We start from the raw sequence: 23,531 nt of genomic DNA on the forward strand, positions 1-23,531 counted from the left end.
AAATAAATGTAACCAGCCTCTCACACAAACAGCTGGAACAACCTCTGAGTCAAACCCAGAGTTAGATTATTGTTATATACACCTTTTTTTTACTGGCTTTTTATACAGAAGTAAAAAGACGTCTACAGATTGTCGATGCTGTACAGACAACAGTGTGTGTTCAGACAGTTTGTGGTTTATGATTTATACTCATTTGTTTATCCAATCTATCTAAATCTAAGAGGACTTTTTGGAACTTTTCTGAAACAAGTTTAACTGTAAGGTTGATGGAACCAAACTTATTATACTGAACTAAGAGTAAAATTTAAACCTAGATATGAAAAAAAAATATAGTTAAGTAGAATAAAAATAAAAACTGGACTTTGAAAAAAATAAGTCAAATATAGTGAAACATTTTATTTAATTAGGAATGCTAAAATAAAACACAGTTGCAGAAAAAATATCAATAAGTTTAGTAATGTTTGGAAAAAAATTATCACAACTTGTCTGACGAGTCAGTGAAAGTGCATGCACTCATTTTGCCTCTGCATGCCGTCCATACAAAACAAGAAAATCCACTCTGGAAACAAACTAAAATTAAACTGAATTCAAAGCAAAAAGTAAAAATGAAATAATAATTTATAAAACTAATTATACAAAACAGAACTATAATAGCAGAGTCACTGGCAGTTGTATGATGAGGTAAACCTGAAGCATTTTTATGTACAACTCTAGTCTCACTGTGACGATTTGCATTTATTATCAACTATAAATGGAAAAGATATATTTACATTTTCTTTCTACTTCCTGCTCTTGCTTGTTCGACAGTCAACAGTGCAGTGTTATATTTATGTTTTCAACAGCATTACATCCCCGTTTCATATCTGATATATACACTGGATCCTTCTAGTGAAATATTTTAATATTCAAATGTTGACCTTTGGGAAATAAGATCTCTGTGTTAGTGTAGCCCATAACATTAACTCGACAGGAGTTTTCATGAACACACTGAGGAGAGACATCAAGGAGAGAACTAACCAGATGTAAGTTTAACTTTATTTTTTTTTTTGTTATTTTATCTTTGTACATAAGCACAGGTTGAATGTAGATGATGTCATTACTCAGTATTTCTGTTTTTCAGTTTTTTATATGATGCAAATATTTGAATTAATCAATTTATATTTTGCGACCAAATATAAAAAGAAAAATATTTAACATTAGTAACTTTTCAGTACAGTCAAGCACTGAAATTTTTCCACTACACTCGTCTAGTATAAAAATTATCCAGACTACAAAAGCTAAAATTTGGGACTGATTGTGGGTAAAGGTTCACTCATGATTAGCCCAAAAACTCAAAATCAGGCTGAACCACAATATGCACTTCTTTAACCAAACAAAACTTTTCAAAGGATTATCTTTATATTTAACCATCATGTGTAAGTATTAAAAACTTCACAGTCAATGAAATATAACACACAATATAAAGCACATACAAGTAAATTACTAAATGCAAATGAACTTGTGTTTTTGAATGACCTGGCATTGGGCACTAATTTACAAGCATTTAGCTGCAGCTCTTCATTCATCTTTCCCTCTGTCCTCCTCCTTTCTTTATTCCTCTACATTACGCTGGGCGACTTGTTTAATGTAATGTGTGGAGAGAGTTTAAAGTATTTCAGTTCACTTTGTATTATAATAAATTCATGTTTTGGAGTTTGTATGAATATGTTTCTGCATTGATCCTTTTGATTGTGGTTTGCATATTTCAGCCTGACATACACTGTTCATGCAGCACATACGAGTTACCAAACTGGCTCTATGTCAGCTCAAATATGTCTGATATAAAAGATGCTGTGGAGTTTATTAATTATTTATTTTATTTATCAGCTCAATTTCATCTGGTTTAATGAAAACATTTGGACTCCTGACACTCTTTATGAACCCTGTGGCTCAAACAGCACAGTATTCATGAGTTTGAGTTTATGTTTGTCAAACTTCTATCTGATTGATTCAGAACTTATAAAATCTATATAATTTGCACAATGAAAGTCACCTTTTCACTGAGCATGATATTTGTTTCCCACTCACAGCACAGAATTTGTTTACAACTAAAAGCAGAAGTAGAGTTAAAAACTCAGCCTAATTTGTATCAATACACACATTTATTAAAATTACTGAAGTTTGGAAAATGGAGACTTTTTTATATACAAGTGTAGCGTAATCAGAAATACTTGGAAATAAACATAACCAGCCTCTCATACAAACAGCTGTAATAATCTACAGGCTGGCCTGCACGTCAGAGCAGGATAAGTGGTTAAGAGGATGGATTCATCTTAACATTATATATTATAAGAACTTTATGTTTTTTTATGTAATAATCTTCATTTAGTTGATAACCTGTAGCAAGTACCTGAGTAACTGTAAAGTGGTTACTATTGTTATAAACACCTGATTCATGGGGCTGATAACATCCAAAGCGTGTGTATATTAAACGTTGTTGAACCTAAAAAGACTTGTTTCGTCAATAAAATACTGTCAGTTTGAGAGGTTTGGATTAAAAATGATTAGATGTCTGAGTAACTGCAGCTGAAACAGTGATGTCATGATTCATAATGGTTCACACTATTTTTCCTTATCAGGCTTCTTTTCATATATATTTCATATTTCCTACCATGATATATTGATCCATCTTTTCTTTCCTGACATAAAGTGTTCATCGAAAAAGCTCTGTTCAAGTCTTTGTTTCCTTGAGCAATAAAACATCACTTTCATCTGTCAGATCAAAGATGCAGTGGAGTCTGTTTCTGCTTATTCTGATGGGTAAGTGGATTGTTTCACCCGATGTACTATTTTAAATTTAAAATGAATATAGATTAATGTTGGTTCATTAAACATTTGCAATATTTCTACCAATGTATTCACTGAATATAGATTCATGTTTATCTGGCAAATCTTTTCTCCATCATCTAAATTAGTTTCTTGCATCAACACATTTCTTTCAGTTTTTGGGGGTCAGTTTCTTGTTGACATGTCAGCTGTATAAGTATCATTTTAGTGAAGAAGCTCAAAGATATTTAAAATGATTCAGCCAAAATGTTTGACAAATCATTGCCCTCATTCTCATTTATATGACAGTTTTAACCTGAAAAGTTTAATTTGCTAATCAGATTTTTTATTTTATCATATTTCTGTATATTAGGTCAGTGTTGCTTCTTTACATGCCGCCTGTATGAGTACCACTTTATTAAAGAAAACAAGAGCTGGTATGAAGCACAGAGATACTGCACAGAGAAATATACAGACCTGGCCAAAGTGTTTGACATGACAGACATGAGCAGACTCCGTAACTCCACACAGAATCAAGGAGAAGCCTGGATTGGACTGAACAACACAGGTGGAAACAGGACGTGGCATTGGTCTCTGCCAGGAGTGGAATACATTCATAATGACAGCAGCTGGAATCAGAGTGGAAGAACTGAACCTGGACCTGGAAACTGTGGGAGGAAAAGAGACAAACTGGTAGATGTTTCATGTAACAATTCTATGTGGTTCATCTGCTACGATGGTGAGGAGATGTGAATACTGCTAAACGTTATTATAGTATCATGATATTAAGTAATCACATAACTGTCATTTCAGAAAAAAGTTTCAGGAGACAAATAATTGAAGGATGTTACTGTGTTTTTTCTGTTGGTTTCACAGGAATGAAGAAAGACAATAAAACATTGCATTTGATACGAACACAGATGAACTGGACACAGGCTCAGAGCTACTGCAGATACCATCACACTGACTTGGCCAGTGGACCCGATCAGGTAGATGGAGAAGAAATGAAGGCCCTGTTCAATGGTCCCATGAGTGTGTGGATGGGTCTGTTCAGAGACAGCTGGAGGTGGTCAGATGGGAGTGATTTCTCTTTCAGATACTGGGATATGGAGTTATTCAATGATGAACAAAGCAACAAGAAATGTGCTATGACTCTGTTAAACAGATCAGGAAAATGGAGCTCTGATGAATGTGACAAAAAAAACCACTTCTTCTGTTATGATGGTGAGTTTTACAATGAGTATATTTTTACAATGCTAAAAATACTATTAATACGAAGTATTTTTTCTACTTATTTTTTGTTTTTCATAATATAAAAAGAAGTAGTGACTGTAAAATAGCCATAGCACTCCTTGCTCTGTCTCCTTTTTTAATACCAATACTCATTGAAGTTATTTATTTTTAACAGATAATTTGATCCTGATCAAAGAAAACAAGACCTGGGAGGAGGCCCTGTATTACTGCAGAGAGAACTACAATGACCTGGTGTCCATTACTAACTCTGATGAACAGGACTGGATCCAGGAGAAAGTCGAGCAGGCCAACTCCACCTACGTATGGCTTGGACTGCGCTACACCTGCACTCTAGGTTTCTGGTTCTGGGTCACTGATGAGGTAGTTGAATATAAAAACTGGGACTCTGACGGAACGACTGATGGCTGTGACATGTCTGGAGCCATGAATAGAGGAAGCCTACATAAGTGGTCCAAACAAGCTGATAATAAAATGTTTAATTTCATCTGTTCTAAGAAGTAAAATCCTCTCTGATTATTGATCAAAAGGGTTTGCATTTATTTACTTTGTGTTTGGGGTGTGTTGATTTTTAAAACGTTTCTTCAAAAGCATTCTGGGAAATGTGTATTCAAGTAGTTTTGGTGGGAGTTTGTATGGTTTGTATTTTGTACCTCACAATATCTAAAACTGCTTGAGGTGACTGTTGTTGTAATTTTTTGCTTGGTAAGTAAAAATGGATTGAATCATATTTTTATACTTTTATAAAATATAGCTGGTAGTTTTTTCTTTGTTTTTAAAAATATAATTTTAGACTTCAAAATTTTAACTTTTTCACTTTTTTTACTTCAGTGTCATTTTTAATAATTCATCTTGGCACTAGCAGCTCAAACCTCAAATTACTGAGGTAAAACCATAATTACAGTTGAGAAGCTGTAATTGTGATTTACTCGACATGAAAGAAGAGCTAAATATCAAATTGATTACAGATTAAGTAGCTTAAAAGATCCAATTTCATAAGGACTTCCATTTCTACATGGAAACGGTTTTATGTAAATGCTATAATGTATAATATTATGAAGTTTAATATTAGTTAGTATATGTTGCATTAAGGTAAAATCCCAAGGTCAAGTTCCTCATCCTTGTACAGCGCACAGTGGTACCTCACACCTGCTGCTTATTGTCTTCATCAGCTCACTGGTATTTAAGAACCTGCTGATTGCACCAGACTGTGTGCATGAGTGATGAGCAGGCTCTTTCTTCTTCTTGTTCTCTTTCAAATTGCAGTTTTTCTGCTGTGAGTAGTTCAGACTGAGTCTGGTAAAACAAGGCTTTATGAAGCTCTGAACCTTGTTGAACCACTGTGTGAAAAGTTGATTGACGCTTCAGTTATTACACTCTTTGGGGACATCTACTGGTAACAGTAGTTGTTGTACAGCCAAATGAAGCCTTACAAATGTGATTGAAATATTTTATAAAATTGTAAGAAACACAAACTTGCAAACATTATTCAAATGTCCTGACTTCATTTGATATGTCTTTGGTGTTTGTATCCCATTTTAAATACTGTCTGAATACGTTAATCTATAAAATAATGAGGAATAAAACATGTTAAAAAGAGAGTGTGAAATCGATCTGTTGATTGTAAATTTCAAGAGAGAGGAAAGATGTATTCTTACAATCCAGTGAGCCAGTAGGTGTGATTGATGTTCTTTTTTAGAAACTCCACACAGATAATGTCAGTTTCATCATCATCATCATCATCATCATCATCATCATCGTTTATTCTATAGCGCCAGACAGACCAAAGTGCTGAAAAACACAAAAACAAAGAAAAGCAAAACATAGTATAAAATAATAGGAGGGAGTTAAAAGCCAGGGAATAAAATGGGTTTTCAATCTGGACTTAGAGAGCTGCACTTAAGACACATGTTTAATATGAAGGGGAAGGTTGTTCCAACGCATCGGAGCCGCAATTGAGAAAGCTCGATCTCCTCTGAGTTTCAGCCGCGACTTAGGGACTGACAACAGCAATTGATCAGCTAAACGGAGCGAGTGAGTAGGAACATGAGGCTTCAACAAATCAGATAAATAAACAGGGGCCAAACCATTTAAAAAATTTAAAACCAATAAAGGACTTTAAAACGAATCCTAAAAACAATAGGAAGCCAATGTAGTGAAGCCAAAACTGGAGTGATACGGTCAAATTTCCTTCTACCAGTTAAAAAACGTGCTGCCGCATTTTGCATTAATTGCAAGCATGACAGGGTGCCTAACCCAACCCCAATTAAAAGGGAATTGCAATAGTCCAAACGTGAGGTAATAAAGGCATGAATAACAGTTTCCAAATTACGTTTGGAAAGTAAAGACTTGACCTTCAATAGGTGTCTGAGGTGATAAAAAGACAATTTATCCACCCCATTTACATGACCATCAAAGGTAAGTGCAGAATCAAAATTCACACCAAGATTTACGATTGAACTTTTCAGATGGGAGGTCAAAACACCAATGTCAGCATCTGGAGAAACAATAGAGCAATGCGGGCTAAATAAAATTTCTTCCGTTTTATTATCATTAAAATTTAAACAGTTATTTGCCATCCACAGTTTAACGTCACTGAGACAGTCAAGTAAAGATTGACAGGGAGAAGTATCCAGGTAGCTAAAAGCTAAATAAAGCTGATAATCATCCGCATACAAGTGAAAAGATACTTTATGTTTTTGAAATATCCCACCAAGAGGAAGTAAATACAGCGAAAAGAGTAAAGTCCAACGTGTGTCCACGTTGTTGAGTGGCACCATTTACAGATTAGACAAAATTAAAAGAATTTACTAAGTCCAGGAAGTCCTTGACCAAGGGCAGCAAACATGTATATTAAAATCCCCAAGCAGGAGGATCTGGTCATAGTGGCACACGCAGTCAGCAAGGAATTCCAAAAACTCGGATAAGAACTCCTTATTACATTTTGGGGGGCGATAAACAATCACACACAACAGCAAAGGCAAATGGCCAAGTTCACATAAACAGAGTGAGTTAAGCGCTTTAATGAACTAGTACCAGCTGGCTGTACCTTTTTTAATGTTCAGAGAGTTTCTGGTTGTGGAGGAGGGCTCGCTAAGGTTTTTAAGACACGTTTGGACTTAAAACAGCTGTTTCCATCAACTCGCTACACAAGCTTTTTTGATATTTAATGGATCGGATTACATTTTTTATTTCTCTCCGATATCCGATCCAGTAATTTAGGTCAGTATCGGACTGATACAGATACGTAATATTGGATCGGTCCATCTCTAGTCAGAACTGCTGCAGATATCTTCACACTGACTCAACCAGTGGACTTCAGGTGGAAGGCAAAGAATTTGCAGACCTGATCTAAGGGCTCGCTGATGAGTGTGTGGATCAGCCTGTTCAAAGACACCTGGAGGTGGTCAAATGAGAGTAATTTCTCTTTGAGAGAAATTGATGAACTGATTAGAACAAAGCAACAAGATATGTGGTATGACTATTTTAAAGAAATTAGCAAAATTGACTTTTAATGCTTGTAACAAGACAAAACCTTTGCTCCATTATGGTGGTAGGTTTGTACAAAGATTTTTCTCAGTTTCTCCAAATGGAGCACCACTGGCATCACTGAGAAGATTCATCATATTGCATTTGAACAGTCATTTGTACATTTATGTTGAAAAAGCAGAAGAATTTTAATCAAATCTGGAAGACAAGATGTATATTGTTCAAGAAATATGAACCTACAGAGGGCTGAATTTAAAGACAGCCTAAAAATCTAAATGAAAATGATCAAGCAGGCTAGCAAGTATTTAAATGCAGTATATTTAGATATTCATCATAAGATAATTGGGCACTAAAGCTGTAGCTTCACTGAATCTACTTGCTGACTCTGTAAACAGTGTTGATTTGCTGGTGAAAATGTTGATTGTCAGTTCAGAGATTTATACTAAATGCCCAGAACACCAAGAAGTTCTTAATTTATTTTTTAAAAATTAGCCTTTAGTAAAACAGGTACACATCGGGAGTTTGAATTTTACCAGAGCCGAAGATGGTGTAACTGCAAAAATAATAGCTCACATATTTCTAGCTATGATCAGCACCATGCACAAGAACCACAGTCAGATTGGAAGAATGGACGCATTTATCTAAAGTGACATAAAGACAGCTGTGATGTCTGAAATAAAAGAAGCAACCAGTCATTTATAGATTAACTGACTGGATGGGGTTATTGCACCAAACAGCGACAGTTATTATAGAATTCTTCATTCAACAATCACTTCCAAAGGACCAGCTTCTACATATATTACACACATATATTGCAGCATGTGTGCATAATCACAAGTTGTCATAAAACATGAACTATCCACCCTTCAGAACGTCACCTTTCAGATATTGTGCTTAGCAAACTGATTGACAGCGTTGCTCAAATCCAAACTGTTGGGGGTAAAGTCATCCTTTTTTCCTCCCTCCTCTCCTTAGCATCGCTTCATTTCCTGCTGATCATAAGATGCTACTGTGCTGACTAACTATTCTATGAGAAGCTTGCCAAAAAAAAGACTTTTTTGGTGCTGGGTATTTAAAAAAATAAAGGTCCATTAAAGGCAGTGAAACACTACAGGCCTCAGCAAAGATCACACAGTAAACCAAGAGCTGTAGCTCACAAGTTTCAGCCAGTGAGCGAAGCAACAGAAACAGCAGAAGTGAGGCAGGAAAGTGCAGTGTAACCACCTCATGAACCAGCAAAAGTGTTAGTGTCTTCAGTTTGATCATCATCTCTGTAAATACTGAAGGAACCTGCAGCAGAAGATGGAAGATACACAGTCAGAGGTACATATGGACAACAAGGAACCGGTACCAGAGCCAAGATACAGAGGAAGTACCTCGATACAGAGATCAAGCACAGCATGTTTACATATATACAAATGTGCTCGTGCAAGATGGGTGAAGGTAGGGTGCATTTAACGAAAGGTGAGCTGTTTATTGAGGCTTGTGTCAAAAGTATAAAACCAAGGAAAATTACAAAATAAAAAGAGAAACTACCAAAACTAGACAACATTGGCACAAGAGGACACAGGTGAAGTACATGAACAGACACTGACAAACGACAGAGAGAAACATAGACAATATATACATAGAGGGGTAATTAGAAAAATAGGAAACACCGGGGAACACAGCTGAAACTCATCAGGGAAACAAGTCTGTGGAAAGTGAAAATGAACACTGAGTGCACAGTACAAAGATTACCAAAATAAATCAGAAAGCAGGAGGACATTAGACTAAAACACACTAACTTGACACAGAAAATAAAAACAAACACAACTGGCTGTTTGTTAGAGACACACAGGACAAAACAAAGGAAGGTTAAAGGAAACAGGATGGAAAATAACTCAATGGAAAAATGACATAAACACATGAATAGTGTTAAATATCAATGTGCCACCATAGTCCCGTCCCACAGGGCTCACCCTTGCGTCCGCGAGCGATTGGGGCAACCGCACCGTAGGTTAATTCTGTTTACTCTTTTCAGTCGCTATCCACAACAGCCAATTAGTTTACTCGGCCTATTTACTTAATACATCCTCAATTTACTTGCTCTAACGCACTGGGACGGATCACACACCGCCTCTTTGTCTACTGCAGCAAATTGACCTGAGTACTCAAACAACTTAGCGAACAGACAGTTTAGATAAGCTCCAATATGCACACTTTAGATTAAAGGTGGTGCTTACCTTTTTAAGATGACCCGGGTCGCTGTTCGCTTCGCTGTTCGCTTCGCTGATCGAACTCCAAACTACCCAATCTGTCTTCCTAATCCCGGACAAGCCACAAATTGTTAAATATCAACACTTCACCGAGTTCTTTTGATTCCTCAGAGGCATCCGATGGGAGACAACACACTGAAACTAACATGGAAACAAAAACTGACTGAGTTCAGGGGGCGCTAGCTAGGGAGGACATACCAAGATATGACCAAGACAGCCTGGGCATGAAAAGAAACAAAATGAGAACCATTGTTGACTAAACAAGGAATGACCGAGAAATAATACAAGATACTGTAGAAATACAAAGAAATCCCATCATAAATCCCAAGCTAAAAAGATTCAAAAGTCCAAAAACAAAACAGTGTGTCAAAGACCCAGAGCCATGACATTCAGCTCTGGAGAGCTAGAGCAAACTAATGCTTGCATGCGTTCCCTGCCTTGTGACTGTTACTGTTCCAAACCAATATGGACATGCTAAACTGGTGACCAACATCAGAACGTTGAGTGCATTTTAGCTATATAAGTAATCTGCAACTTTGAAAATGTGTTGTAGAGTTTGTTGCAGTGCTCACCAGACAGTATTAAGTATATGAGTTAAGAGAATAGACTGTGATCTCATGCGGTTTGATGAGCACAGCACTAGAGGGAGCCAGTCAACAATGTCATGTTCAAGAATAATCACACATTGATTGCAAATGTTATGGAAAAGCTGAGTGTGAGTGTTAAGTGTACATTTTGGGTTATGACCAATGAATTCAGCAGTTATTTTTTATTTCTCTAAGTTAGGGGTAGGTGAATTTATGTTAAATTGTTTTATTTCATTTGAAGTTTTAACGTGGAATTATGTTAATTTAATGTGATTCTAAAGTAAATATGTTGAATAATGAGGGAATGAGTGAAGTGCAGTCAGCCTCCCGTGGCACTGTTTCCTGAACCCACTGTTTCAGAGCTTTCTCTTCACTGAGTCTGATTGCTTGCTCTCCAAATAATGTGGATTTTATGTTGAAATCCTAGTGTGTTTTCAGTTCACAGACACTAAATCCCTGGGACACCTTGAAGTTATTCATTGTTTCAAAAAAATTAACCAATGTATCCTGTAACACAGTCAAGAGCTTGAGTTGTTTTTCTTATTAATCTAAGTTACGGGTATGTGACGATGTAATAATCCACAGTTTTGGTCAAATTGGCTACACAGTGCTCCCTAACCTGTGTGCCACTTGATGAAGGCCCAGATATCCCCATGGCACCAGTAACATTTGCTCTCTGCAGTGACTTCCCTTGTGTGCTCCTAGCCTGTTTCTTGGATTACATTTGCCATGATGTGTTTTGTTTTTATTAAGTCTGCCTGTGGATTCTCGATTTATTCTTCTCATCCATCCATCTTCCTCTGTTTATCCAATCATAAACAGAAGAAGATGGATTGTCATAGAGGTTATTAGAAAGAAATATATTTTCACCGGTCTGATAGTTTAACAAAGGACATCAAAGGACATTTGAAGGGTATTCTTTTTCCATTGTCACTCACCTCTCCCACACAACTGTGAACACATCTCTGAACACCTGACTAACTAGCACTTCAGGGTTATTATATTTCTTCTGTGTCAGACTCTACATTTTGTGCATCTCTCAAGCTAAATGAACACCATCCTTAAGATGATAAAGAGATGTTTCCACCTTTGCTTCACAGATACACATTTTTGGGTTGTCAACAAAAGTCCTCAGGAAAAAAACTTTTTGAACAGTTAACCAATGCAGCCACTTTCCCTAAAACTTTACATTACCAAAGTCATTTACTGCACAACCCTTGAGTTATTGCACCACAACCTATTATTTATTCAGGCTTTACAGTAAGCATCCTATATTTATTCAAATAAAAGTAACCCGTGAGAATTATTGTGTTTGACTCAGAGCACACTAAATTACAGTCACTCAGATGAGCAAGCAAGCAGGCAAGCAGTCTGTTTCTCCTGATTCTGATAGGTTAGCAGATCAGATCTACAGGCATTTTTTTTGTCTCTCGGTGTTAAGTCTGTACCTCAGCTCTTTCACAATGGCCGTGAAGATGAAGGCTTTGTTAAGGCTTTAACTCACTGCAGAGCCTGAGTTTGATCAGTTCAGAAAAATAATAGTTAAAAAAAAGTTTTAAAAAACTGTTTGTTTGCCATGTCTTTAGTTTTATGCACACATACACACACACACACACACACAGGGAGAGAGAGAATAATAAAGACGTCACAGTTTAGCAAAAATACGGGCGACACGGGCGGTTGCCCGGGGGCATCGTGGTGGGGGGCGGCATCACCTGCATCGGCAAAAAAAAAAATGCTCGTACTCATGCTGCCCCGACGTCAGCCAGTGCATATTGGGAATGGCATTGGCACCGATTGGTTTTCTATCGCCCATTTGCTGGGAGTAAGGGCGCCCTTCGTTTGCGAGGTGCGCCTGCTGCTTGTGACACAGGGAGGCGAGGGCGGGGCGGCGGGGTATTTTCTGACCGGCTGGAGCAGCGTCTAATAACCAACTCGCAATAAAACAAAATAAAAACAAACCAACAAACACGAAAACACCAGACATTATCATACAGACTTATAATGTGCGCCGATGTTTTTTCGAAATTCTATACACGAAAAGTGAGCGTGAGAGCCCTTGGTGCGCCTGCTTGCTGCTGAAGTCAAAGTAAACTTTATTGTCATCTCCGCTACATACAGTCCAGTATATAGAGAGACGAGACGACGAGGCTCCAGTTACAGCAGTGCAAGCAAACAAACAATAAATATAAGAAGAGTAAGAAAATAAATATACACTTTAGGACCAGGGGTAAAGGGATCAATAATAATTGACAATTCATATTTTATATTTTGATGATTTAAAGTCTCACACACAAGCCGTCGAAAGGGGAGGGGGGGCTTGCTGCTTCCAAATAGAGCACATTTCATTCATAATGATGTGAATCCAAGCCCATTATGTATTCATGATTTGAATCCTGGGTTGTGTGAAATCTCAGAAATACACCCTAGACAAAGCAAATCTGTGAACTAAGGTGTAGGTCTATTAGGTTATGTTGTGGTGATCCTCGGGTTGAGGGATGGGTGTTCATACTGGAGTGCAAAATTAAAACCAATGGAAGATGGACAAGAAAAGTTCAAAGCCATCAGGTCCTCAGTTTAGAAAAAATAGAAAAGAAGAGGAAGAGAAACGAACAAAAGATACAGGTAAGCAGCTGTGTCATTGGATAATGGTAGGTCATCCTGAAACAATCACAATACTTTATTAATCCCTAAGGAAATTATGTGGGTTACAGTTGCTCCAAGAAGAAATGGTAAAAATAGTAACAGTAACAGATTAAACTCCAAACAATATATTATGTTACAGATTTTAATATTAATTAGTCATTGTCAATTGTTGATTTGTCCTGTTCTCATTGTATGACGAATTATGATGGCTGTTTGGTAGCCGTTTGAATACTATGCATACTCTATCTTTCTTCATATGTGTGTGTACAACAGTTTTATGTTAATGTACAATCCTTAATATGTTTTGTGTGTGTGTGTGTGTGTGTGTGTGTGTGTGTGTGTGTGTGTGTGTGTGTGTGTGGGGGGGGGGGAGGGGGAGGGGGGGGGCGCCAGAATGAGTGTTCGCCCAGGGCGCCAAACAGGCTAGGACCGCCACTGGTTGGATTTAATTTCTTTAAATAATACAGTTCTCCAGTGAGGAAGGAGGAAATGATGCCGTTCACGGCTGGTGACGTCTAAGAAGCTGAGACAGTATGGGCTGGGCTGCTGAGCCTCTGACTGCTGGAAGCTTTCGCTCCAGGTGTGAGTTTGTTTAGTCTTTCCAGTTCACATTATGGGGGACATTTACAAGTATCCCGTTTTCTTCGAGTGTTCCAAACTGAGCACAGAGCAAAGGAAGAGGATAGAAAACTATTTCCACATTCGTCGCAAATCGGGCGGCGGTGAGTGCGGCTCGGTGACGGACGTAAACGATAAAGTTTACAGCGTCGCGTTTAAGGAGCGAGATGGTAAGTCAAGTGAACTGATTTGAATAAGAGTCTTTTTTGATCTCTTAATGTGAAAACTATTTTGATGGCATGAAAATGAAAGTATGGAAAGTGAAAGTAAGCATGAAAACAGTTTATATTAATCGATTATTGTCCATCATTTTTTGTATGTTTTAATGAATGTGAACAGTTTGAATACTACGGAGTATTTTTACTGTGTATTTATTTTTTAAAGTACATAAAAAAGTATCTGTCACTGCGTCACTGTGGCCATTTAGAAAAACAAGAGAGCATAGTTTCACTTTCACTCTTTTTGTTTAGGGCGAGTGTGACAAACCAGTAAGACGTAATCGTCGCTTGTCATATTGAAAGAAAAAACATCCAACACTGTCCGTAAAGATATTAGAATAATTACAACTAAAACTCCAAGAAAGAACATTAGCCTACTGAAGAACAAGCAAACAAACAAGCTGTCATTCCAATTAAAAGTAAAGCAGATGTGGTACGGGCCCTACAACAACCACTTCTCCAGGGAAAGTAAGGAAACGGCACACCACGTCATCTGGGGACTTATCCAACTGATGCTGATGCCGGGGGTCCAAAAACAGATCATTGAAATCCTCATGACTGAGAAGCTGAAACTTCTTATTTTTTAGCTCTACACTGCAGAATAACTGAAATTATTTTGAAGCATCATGTTTTCTCCATTGTGTATATGCAATATCATTCCTGTTATAAAGGTAGTGAAATAGAAGCATGCGGTGGCACCCTGCTCTTTGCTGTACTCAAGTCAAGTGAATATCCTTGAACCTGAAAGGTTTATGTGCAGTAACAAAAGCAAATGTCACCACCTGTCTGTGCTAATCACGTTTATACACATAGATCCACCTGTAACAGAAAGAGTGAGTCTGTTAGCATGCCACTGACTGGGTATCTCATGTTAACACACATTTCATATGCAATCAAAATGTAGCAGTAAAGAATAAATAAATAAAAGCTGGGCTTTAAAGACAATGTCTTCTTTTCTGTTTCAGCTCAACAAAGAGTCTTGCAAAAATCTCGGCATGAGTTCAACTTTCCAGATTGTACTCTGGTTCTGACTTTGAGAGACAGCCCAGGACCTCCCGTCTCTTCTCCCTCATCCTCCTCGTCTCCAGGCCAGCCAGTTAGCCCCAAACTGGATGTAAGCTCTTCACAGGTCAGCTCTGTAATGTGTTATTGCTCTGTAAAGGCAACACTATATAACTGAAAACAAAGGAAAAAAGGAAAGTGATCAATTCTTTTTGTTGGTTAGACACTGAAAAAGTTTGTTTGTTGATTAAAAAAGACGACCCAGCTGTATAAAACTTGCAAAATGAGTAAAAACAAAATGATGCAGAGGTTAAGCATAGATAAGCAACATTAGCATGTTATTTATCTTGTTGCAAGTTCAGCACATGTTTTTGCATTTTTACCTAAAAAGAAAACTTGTATTGCAAGAATGGCACAAAGACACCCAGAAGCAAGTGTGAAAAGACCACTTATGACGACGGAGTCACAGAAACAAAGACCATATAAATATATATACACACAAAGGAGTGACATTCCACAGGGGGTAAACACTTTGGGTGTTGCAGGTAAAGACAGAAAGCAAATCAGCCACAGACAAGCAAAGGAAGAGCTGCTGTCATAATAAACTGAGAACAAAGAAAAAAACTCAATAAACTCTGAAAATAAAACATAAAAGAAACATAAAGTGACACTATTGTAATGGATTGGAATTACATATCACCCCAAGCAACCATTGTGAAAGAACAGAATATGGTTTAGTGTATTTTTCCAGTCTTGAAAACCTCAAATAATATTAATCTTTAAGACTTAAACAAATTAAAACTCTTAATGAAGGCAAAATGTGGAAATATATCTTTTTATTATTAACAGCTGTTATTTGGCATATCTTTCTGCAGAATCAGTCATCTCCTGCATCAAGCCTGACAGTCAGTGGTGAAGAATACGAACCATCTATTGATAGCTATCTCCTCCGTTACTTAAGTGAATGTCCAAAGGCTGGAAAAGAACTGGAGACAGAGCTTTTCTCTGTGGGCTGCAGTGCTCAGCTTTTCCCAGATAAGGTTTTAGTCAGAAGAGATCAACCATGTGCTGCAGATGTTAACTGGAAAGCTGAGGTAGACGAGGTTTTTGATGGCTACCTGTCCCACTATGAGGTGGATGCTCGCAATGTCAAAGCTTTGCTCCAGTCCTTGAACTCTCCAAAGACAACAGATGAGTTGAAGGTGTACAGCGAGCTTGGGTTGACAGTGGTGGTTGGGAGACAGTCTAAGGTGAACGCCAAGTTATTGGAAGTCAAGGGCATAAGAGGTAAACTTGGATCAGCATCAGGTGAGAGTGAGAAGCAAAACAGTATTCGTCGACTGGGTGAGGCCAAACTCCGTCTCCTCTGGAGAGAGATTGAGGAAGGTTTGGGAGAACATTTTCCAGAGGTGAAAGCCACACAGGGTGATGAAGGACAGCTGACTTTGGCAGGTACTGTGGAGGAGATTCTTAAGGCTGGACAGCTAGTATCTGATAAGGAGAAATTGGTGTTAGACCGCACAGTTTCTGACAAGAGCCCACATTTTTTCAGCTTCCTCAGAAAGGTGTATGGAGGGCCAAGGGTGCTAGGTGATTTTTTAGGTGTCGGTGACAAGGTGGAAATAGAGTTAAGAGACACAGAGCTACTTTTCTTTGCACTCTCGGCTGGTAAACTTGATGATGCGGAAAAAAACCTGCAAGAAAAATTCAAGGATGTCAGGTTTGAAGTTCCGAACTGCTCCATTGTGCCACTGGAGCTTCGAGAAAAACTTAATTCCAAGACAAATAAGATGAATCAAGGGCAGTGTAGGGCTCAAGTTGTGTTTACCTCAGACAGCATTGTGTACTTAGTGGGCCACAGCAAAGAGGTTGAAGAGCTGAGCGACATTGTCACACAGTTTATTTTGGACCAGGCAAGTGTAGAAGGACATGTCGCTCTCCCTTTCCCAGAGTTGCTAGAACTCTTACCAGACCTGTTGCAACTGTTTAAGTGTGACTCTTCAGAGGTTACCTTACATCCTTTAACATCTTCCTCTAGACCAGTGGTGCAACTGGAAGGCCCATCAGGAAAAGTGACTGAGTTTAGGAATAAGCTGGGTCCACTTCTTCAGTCCCTTGTTAGGGACAGAGTCAGCATTAGCATGCCAGGGGCAGTAAGGTTTTTTGAAGGTCTCGCTGGAAGAAATACTCTCGTAAGTGTTGGTCAATCCTACAAGTGTCTCATACAGCTTGAAGAACAGAATCATGTTAGTAGACAAAATTCAGGAGTCACCAAATACAACCTTTGCGATGGGCTCCAGGTGTTGGTCTGTCAGGGTGACATCACCACACAATGGGCTGATGCTCTGGTGAATGCTGCTAATGAAGATCTGGAACATGGTGGTGGTGTGGCTGCCGCACTGAGTAAAGCAGGTGGTCCTCAGGTGCAGATAGAGTGCAGAGCCATGGTGAAGCAAACTGGAAAAATCCCCACAGGTGATGTGGCAATGACCACCGGCGGAAACCTGAAATGCAAGAAACTGCTGCATGCAGTTGGGCCTGTTAATGGAAAATGTGGTGGCAAAGAGAGAATGCTACTGGAAAAGACTGTCAGCTCTGCCCTGAATTTAGCAGAAATGAAGAAGTTTACATCCATAGCCATGCCCTGTATCAGCTCGGGTTTGTTCTGTGTTCCTTTTACTGTGTGCGCTGAGGCTATTGCAACTGCTGTTAAAGAGTTTGGCAGTCAGGGAGGTCGAAGTCTGAGCAAAATCATCCTGATAGATAAGAATGGAGAGGTGGTGAGGGCCATGCGGGATGCGTGTGACAGAATTCTTCGAGGGACAAATACCAAACTCCAGCCAAATGCATCTGGCCCAAATACAGCAGGACAAGCCACTGCTGGTGCTACTGGGTGCTGCGTCCAAGTGGAGATCGTTCAGGGAACACTAGAGAACCAACAGGTAAAATACTAGTGAGCCACAATTGAATATTTCTATATAAAGGTTGAATGTACAGTTCTGCAGTAGTACTAGGGGTTTATTTACACCTACATATATCAGCTAATATTAGCCATTTGCTAAAATGCTGGTCTCAGTATTTATGAAGACTAAAAATATGACATGAAAATTTAAAAAGTAAACAAGAGATGAGAGAAACAGGGTTGCACCACATTACAAGTATTAATGTTGCAAAGTTGAGCCACCAGAAGGCGCTCTGTAATGTCCCTGTTGCCTAAATGTTTGTGGAGCATCACAAATATAACCAGCTGATCCACGTAGAGCTGTGAGGCAGAATAAAGCAAGATTATTAGTAAACTGCATTTTCATATTATTTTATTAAGGGCTCACAAATAACTACGCATTAACCAATGTCATGGAAATTTGTATTTGTTTCGTGTATGAAAGGAAGAAGTTATTGGCTGATTTATTCGATTTTTAAATTAATTGACATGATGATCAAGATCTTTAAAACTGAATAAAATTGTTTGTTCATCAATCAATCAATTGTTTTTGATTTTTAAGGTTGATGTTCTCGTATCTCCTATGGTTGCCCATGATCCCCTTTCTTCTCGTGTTGGAAGTGGGCTGTTAAAAGTGACTGGGCCTCAGATGATTGCAAAGTTTCATCAGGAAGCAGGAGGTGCGACACTGCCTGGTGAAATAGTGTTGGTGAAGAACTTACCTCCTCTGCAATGCAAAGCAGTGGTCTTCCTCAACCTAATTTCTTGGGACAACAATCAAAACGGAACAGCAGTCCAGGTGAATTAAGAGGGAATTCTGTGTGCTGTTATAGGTTTTTGTGAATCAGATTTACAACCCTAATGATAAATTAATCTTCCAGGCGCTGAGACAGGGAATCAGAAAAATTCTGGCATCCTGTCAGATCAGAGGTTTTAGTTCAGTTGCCTTTCCTGTGCTCGGGACTGGTGCCGTCCTACAATTTCCTCACAGCGTGGCATCCAGGGTTCTTCTGGAGGAGGTTGGTGAATTTGAAAAGGGCAGAATCAACAGTCCACCTTTCCTGGTGCGTGTTGTGATTCATCCCAGTGACAAAGATTCAAGCAAGGTAAAGGCCATTTAATTACAATCCTTTGTTTAAAAAATACAAATAAAAATGTTTAGCCTCTAAATGTGTTGGTCAGTGGACAACCTTTCACTACCAAGAAGAAATACAACTGACTACTAAAAAGAGCATCACTTTGTTTTTATCTGCAGGCCTTCCAGTCTGTGCAGGGAAATCTGCATCTCAGAGGATTCACAAATGATATTAATCCAGATCAAGGTTGGGATGTTTTCATTTTGAATTTTAAAATAATTAAAAACATGCGTAAATTTCTTCTTTAGAAATTAAATGAATTTATCCTTAAGACCACATTAATTATCTGATTCCAAAGAGGCAGGAAAACACAACATAGGCTAAAATTAAGTGTAACACACTTATGTATAAATAGATATTTTTATTATTTTAATAATATTTTATCTGGAGGCAGAAAGTTGTTTATTGCTTTATAAAAAATTGTGAAAATTGTGACTATTTACTGTATCATATTTAACCATGACTCTTTCTTCTTTCTGTCACTTTAGAGTCCTTTTACCGCCATGTCTCTCTGTCTGATCATGAGGTCACAGCCATGTTGGGTGAGGTCAAGGTTCAGATGCTCCGTGGAGACATCTTAAATGGGGGCACCGATGTCATTGTCAATACGACTGATTTCTCTCACTCTTCTGGTATAATCTAAATGTTGTATTTATTACTGAACAAAAAATGTGAAAACAGGACCACAAGAGTTTTGTTTATATTTTGCTTAAACTGAAAATGACTCTAGGTTTATACCTAACCGTGTCTGCAGGTGTCTCCAAAGCCATTGTGACCGCAGCAGGGCCATCAGTCCAAGCAGAGTTAGCTCAAAGTAAGTCTTAGGAATAACACTAAACATCTTTATAGATTTGTGTTTTTGATTGATTAATCTTTCTTTTTTCTTTCTTTCTTTCTTTGGGAAGGAATTCCATCAGACTGGATGGTCACCACAGGGCCTGGAATGCTGGGATGCAAGGAAATCATCCACGTTGGCTTTAACTGCGATCCTCAGTTGATTCGCAAGTACTGCAAAAAGATACTGGTGCACTGTGAGAACAAAGGCTACAACTCTGTGTCCTTCCCAGCCATCAATACGGGTTAGTACTCCATACCTGTGTGTATACTGATATATGTATATGAGTCTGCAAGTGGACGTGTTTATTTCTGCATCTTATTAGCAGCAAATTAGTGCCCGCTGAAAAAATGTAGAGCATATAATCAATTATTGTAACATTGTATAATGCACATTATTTTCTCAATAACTGTCTTATATCCTATCAGGAGTGGGGGGTATGTCCTATGATAAAGCTTGTAAAGCCATGCTGGATGGGATAGCTGCAGCTATTGCAAAGATGAAACCAAGTTCTCTCTCACTCATTCGCATTGTCATCATGGAACACCCAGTCTTCCAGGCTTTCAGGTTTGAAATAAAACATCTTCACAACATGAGAGTAAATTATACCATAAGCATTGTTTCCCCAATCATATTTTATCGTTTAAATCACCCGCTCTGTGTTTGCAGAAAAGAGCTGGAGAATCGCTTTGGACAAATAACTCCTTGCCGCATCAGTCTGAGAGGTTTGTTGTAATTTAAAATTTTGGAAAGTTTCCTTCTGCACTCCCCTTGCACATTAATGAATTTAGGTTTCTTTGTTAAACCAGCACTCTAAAGAAAAATTAAAAACTATTCAATGAGCATTAGAAATCTTTGACAATTGCCAGTTACAAAAATTAACTGACAATTACAGCTGTCAGCAGTTTTCATGAATCTAGTACATCTCAGAAACTTTCTAAAGAAATGCATGCAATAAGTATTCAAGTTCAAATGCATTTTTTTTTTCAGATGTGAGAATAACTCAAGTAATATTCCTGTGATTCATAGCGAGCTAATGTCATAGGTTGTATATAAAAGTTGGACTTAGTTACTTTGACAGTACTGACTGGGTTCCAGACTCAGCCTCAATGTTAGTGTTTTGGCACTGTCCATGTTGGGTTTAGGAGCCAAGAATGACCACATTTAGCTCAGAGGTTAAGTAATAAGTATACTTATGGAGTAATTAATGTTATACTGTTACCAGTATAAGAAATACTAGAATTTTACCCACTGAAATCTTGAAATAGCTCTACAGCTACCACACAGCAATTCACACGTTTTGTGAAGAAATCCACAAAAAGACGCCACCATGACAGGGATGAAGGCCCAGTTCAGAGATTTAAGCTGGTGGTGATGAAACCTTGTAGACAGGACAGTAGACAAAGTTTCCACAATCTATAGATGTTTCTGGTATTAAACAGCAATATTGTAGCCTGCTAGCTTGTACACATTAGCAAAAGAAAACATTAGCATTAGTAACCTGTGCTTTAGGAATATTGAAAATTTAAAGCAACTTCACAGCAGTCTATCAACCTTATTTGATCCTGAACTACAGTCACAATATGTGTAATAGTGACACTAGAGCAGAAGCTGATACTCACTGGATATTTTCCACAGCCCATTTATTTGCTTTTTTTTTTTTTAATTTTCTAGAAAAAGCCAAACAGAAGCTCAAGAAGTGGCAAAAGAAACAATCAAATTTCTTCTCTTCAATGGGACCACAAGAAAAAACCTTTGCCTCCTCTAAACCTCAGCCAGCTATGATACGTGTAATAAGCTGTGATCCATACATCACCAAGACCATCCAAAGTGAGCTGGAGAGGATCCTGCAGAAGCACCTGATAAAGAGGGAAGTAGACGTGCAGGAATTTTCAGCGCTTGAGCCCATGGAGCTCGAGGCTGTGCAGGCAAAAATCAGAGTCTTTGGAATAAGCCTGGAGCACAAGAAACATCAACATGACAAGAGCAGTGCTGGAAATATGGTCAGACCAGAAGCAAGAGCTCAGACGGGGTCAGGAAAAGATGTCTATGTGCTGGAAGGCCTAAAAGAGGACGTTTTGAGTGTCACTGAACTCATAGGCAGAGCAACCCAAGAAGCACTTTTTAAAGACTTTAAAGATAAAGAAGAAGCAATAACAGCTCTAAATGTGCAGTGGTCTTTGAAGGGCATAAATGGAGCCTGGCAGGAGGTGAGTCTGCGTGACAACTACATGTTGGAGTACGCTCATACGCAGAACAAAATCTTTGTTGACATAGATGGACCAGATGGCTCAAGAGTGACCGTAAACCTGAAGACACAAGAAGCCACAAATGGGGTGACAGGAATGACATACAAGCTAAAAAGGATCGAGTCTGGAGGTTTGTCACATTTTCTAGTTTCTCTTTTTTTGTTTTATTTTGTTTTATTTTAACCATAGTCACCTGTGTTAAGACCATTCCCTTTTGTGATGTAGAAACTTTGCCTCACTACTTATTTCAAGAAAGTATCTTGCCTTAACCATATGCTTCATTTGTTTGGTTTTTACTTTAGCATTGGAGATGCCAATTAAATGGGATCCTATGCAGGAAGAATTGTTCATGAAGGTAGAACTGCAGCCTACCTCACAGGAATATCGGGAAATAGCCCAGGGTTTCCTGAAAACAGCCAAATTCAACATTTGCAAAGTGAGTATTCTTACAAGAAATCATGCTTGCTAAGATATTTTAACATAAAACGCACCGTACATGAGGCAGTTGACTAATTTGTTTTCTGACCTCAGATTGAGCGTGTGCAAAACCTCTACCTGTGGAACGCCTACAGTGTGTGTAAGCAGCGTATACTTGCCAAGAATGGACCAGCAGAGCTAGGTGAGAAGACTCTCTACCATGGCACAACAGCAGAGTCATGCCAATGCATTGAACGGGACCGATTTGACAGGGGTCACGCAGGAAAACATGGTAAGGCATCTTTTATAATATGTCATTTAAATCTCTCAGCAAGAAAGGACATACTCCTAAAATGTATCCTAATTTTTGTTGGGTTTTTTGTGTGATTTCATTACAGCTGCAAAGTATGGAAAAGGAGTTTACTTTGCTGTCAATGCAGCATATTCAGCTAACGGATTTTCCCCAGCAGACAAATCAGGCTTAAAGAGGATGTATGTTGTTCGTGTCCTGACTGGCCGTTACACGGTCGGTAAGAGCAGCATGATTTCACCTCCTCCTCGAGGCTCAGATCCCACTGACTGCTACGACAGTCTGGTGGACAACCAGCAGCAGCCCAACATGTTTGTGATCTTCCATGATGACCAGGCCTACCCAGAATACCTCATTACCTTCAAGTGAGAAAGACTGAGAGAAGTCATGCATCAACACTGTGGGGTCAAAGAAATGTACTATAGTGTAAATGTTTCTACTCTGAGTCAATGTTAGATCTCGTTATTTAGATTTTGTCTTAAGCAATGTATCCCGGCAATACAGATGTAGTAGTTCTTTAAAGTGAATAAGATTTCATCTCAGCTAACTGCGTGTTTGAGAGATTTTTAAGAATGGTTGTGAGTCATAACTTTGCCTCATTTGCTCCCAGCAGCCATTAAGTTTCTACAGTACGTAGTTCTTGTGATGTGAAAAATAACTCCCTCTTCTTTTGTTCTTTTTTTTATTACAAATGTTCTTGAATAGAACTAGAATCATTTATTTTAAATAAAATACTAAGTTTTAGTTCACATAAATACCATTGCATAGA

The 23,531-nt window shown here is 38.3% G+C and overlaps 2 protein-coding genes and 1 long non-coding RNA gene across 5 annotated transcripts in view; 2 read left to right on the top strand and 1 right to left on the bottom strand.

Moving 5' to 3' along the window:
• Positions 1–13,474, bottom strand: part of LOC146522353 (uncharacterized) — a 118,983-nt gene extending 105,509 nt beyond the window's left edge. Inside the window, exon 1 of the long non-coding RNA XR_014870100.1 lies at positions 13,305–13,474. This is a non-coding gene — a long non-coding RNA (uncharacterized LOC146522353). The remainder of the gene's footprint in view (positions 1–13,304) is intronic.
• On the top strand, positions 855–6,877 carry LOC146522361 (C-type mannose receptor 2-like). 2 transcript variants are annotated; one of them, XM_085137097.1, is made up of 5 exons: positions 855–1,022; positions 2,759–2,799; positions 3,179–3,544; positions 3,682–4,029; positions 4,214–6,877. In XM_085137097.1, the coding sequence occupies exons 1-5, from the start codon at positions 979–981 to the stop codon at positions 4,558–4,560; spliced, it is 1,146 nt and encodes a 381-aa protein (XP_084993223.1). In that variant the 5' UTR covers positions 855–978; the 3' UTR covers positions 4,561–6,877. The 2 variants fall into 2 exon arrangements, with proteins under 2 accessions (XP_084993223.1, XP_084993212.1); XM_085137086.1 differs by having other exon boundaries at positions 858–1,022; positions 2,690–2,799.
• A 76-nt stretch (positions 13,475–13,550) lies between the features above and the next one.
• On the top strand, positions 13,551–23,444 carry LOC146522362 (protein mono-ADP-ribosyltransferase PARP14-like). 2 transcript variants are annotated; one of them, XM_085136952.1, is made up of 15 exons: positions 13,551–13,824; positions 14,838–15,001; positions 15,750–17,816; positions 18,378–18,614; positions 18,697–18,921; positions 19,071–19,137; positions 19,440–19,583; positions 19,706–19,765; positions 19,857–20,030; positions 20,215–20,353; positions 20,456–20,511; positions 21,461–22,165; positions 22,338–22,471; positions 22,567–22,744; positions 22,851–23,444. In XM_085136952.1, the coding sequence occupies exons 1-15, from the start codon at positions 13,650–13,652 to the stop codon at positions 23,129–23,131; spliced, it is 4,806 nt and encodes a 1,601-aa protein (XP_084993078.1). In that variant the 5' UTR covers positions 13,551–13,649; the 3' UTR covers positions 23,132–23,444. The 2 variants fall into 2 exon arrangements, with proteins under 2 accessions (XP_084993078.1, XP_084993088.1); XM_085136962.1 differs by having other exon boundaries at positions 13,552–13,824; positions 14,838–14,986.
• Positions 23,445–23,531: the final 87 nt, after the last annotated feature.

Source organism: Neolamprologus multifasciatus, chromosome 3, assembly GCF_963576455.1.
Source record: "Neolamprologus multifasciatus chromosome 3, fNeoMul1.2, whole genome shotgun sequence".
Classification (NCBI taxonomy): Eukaryota; Metazoa; Chordata; class Actinopteri; order Cichliformes; family Cichlidae; genus Neolamprologus; species Neolamprologus multifasciatus.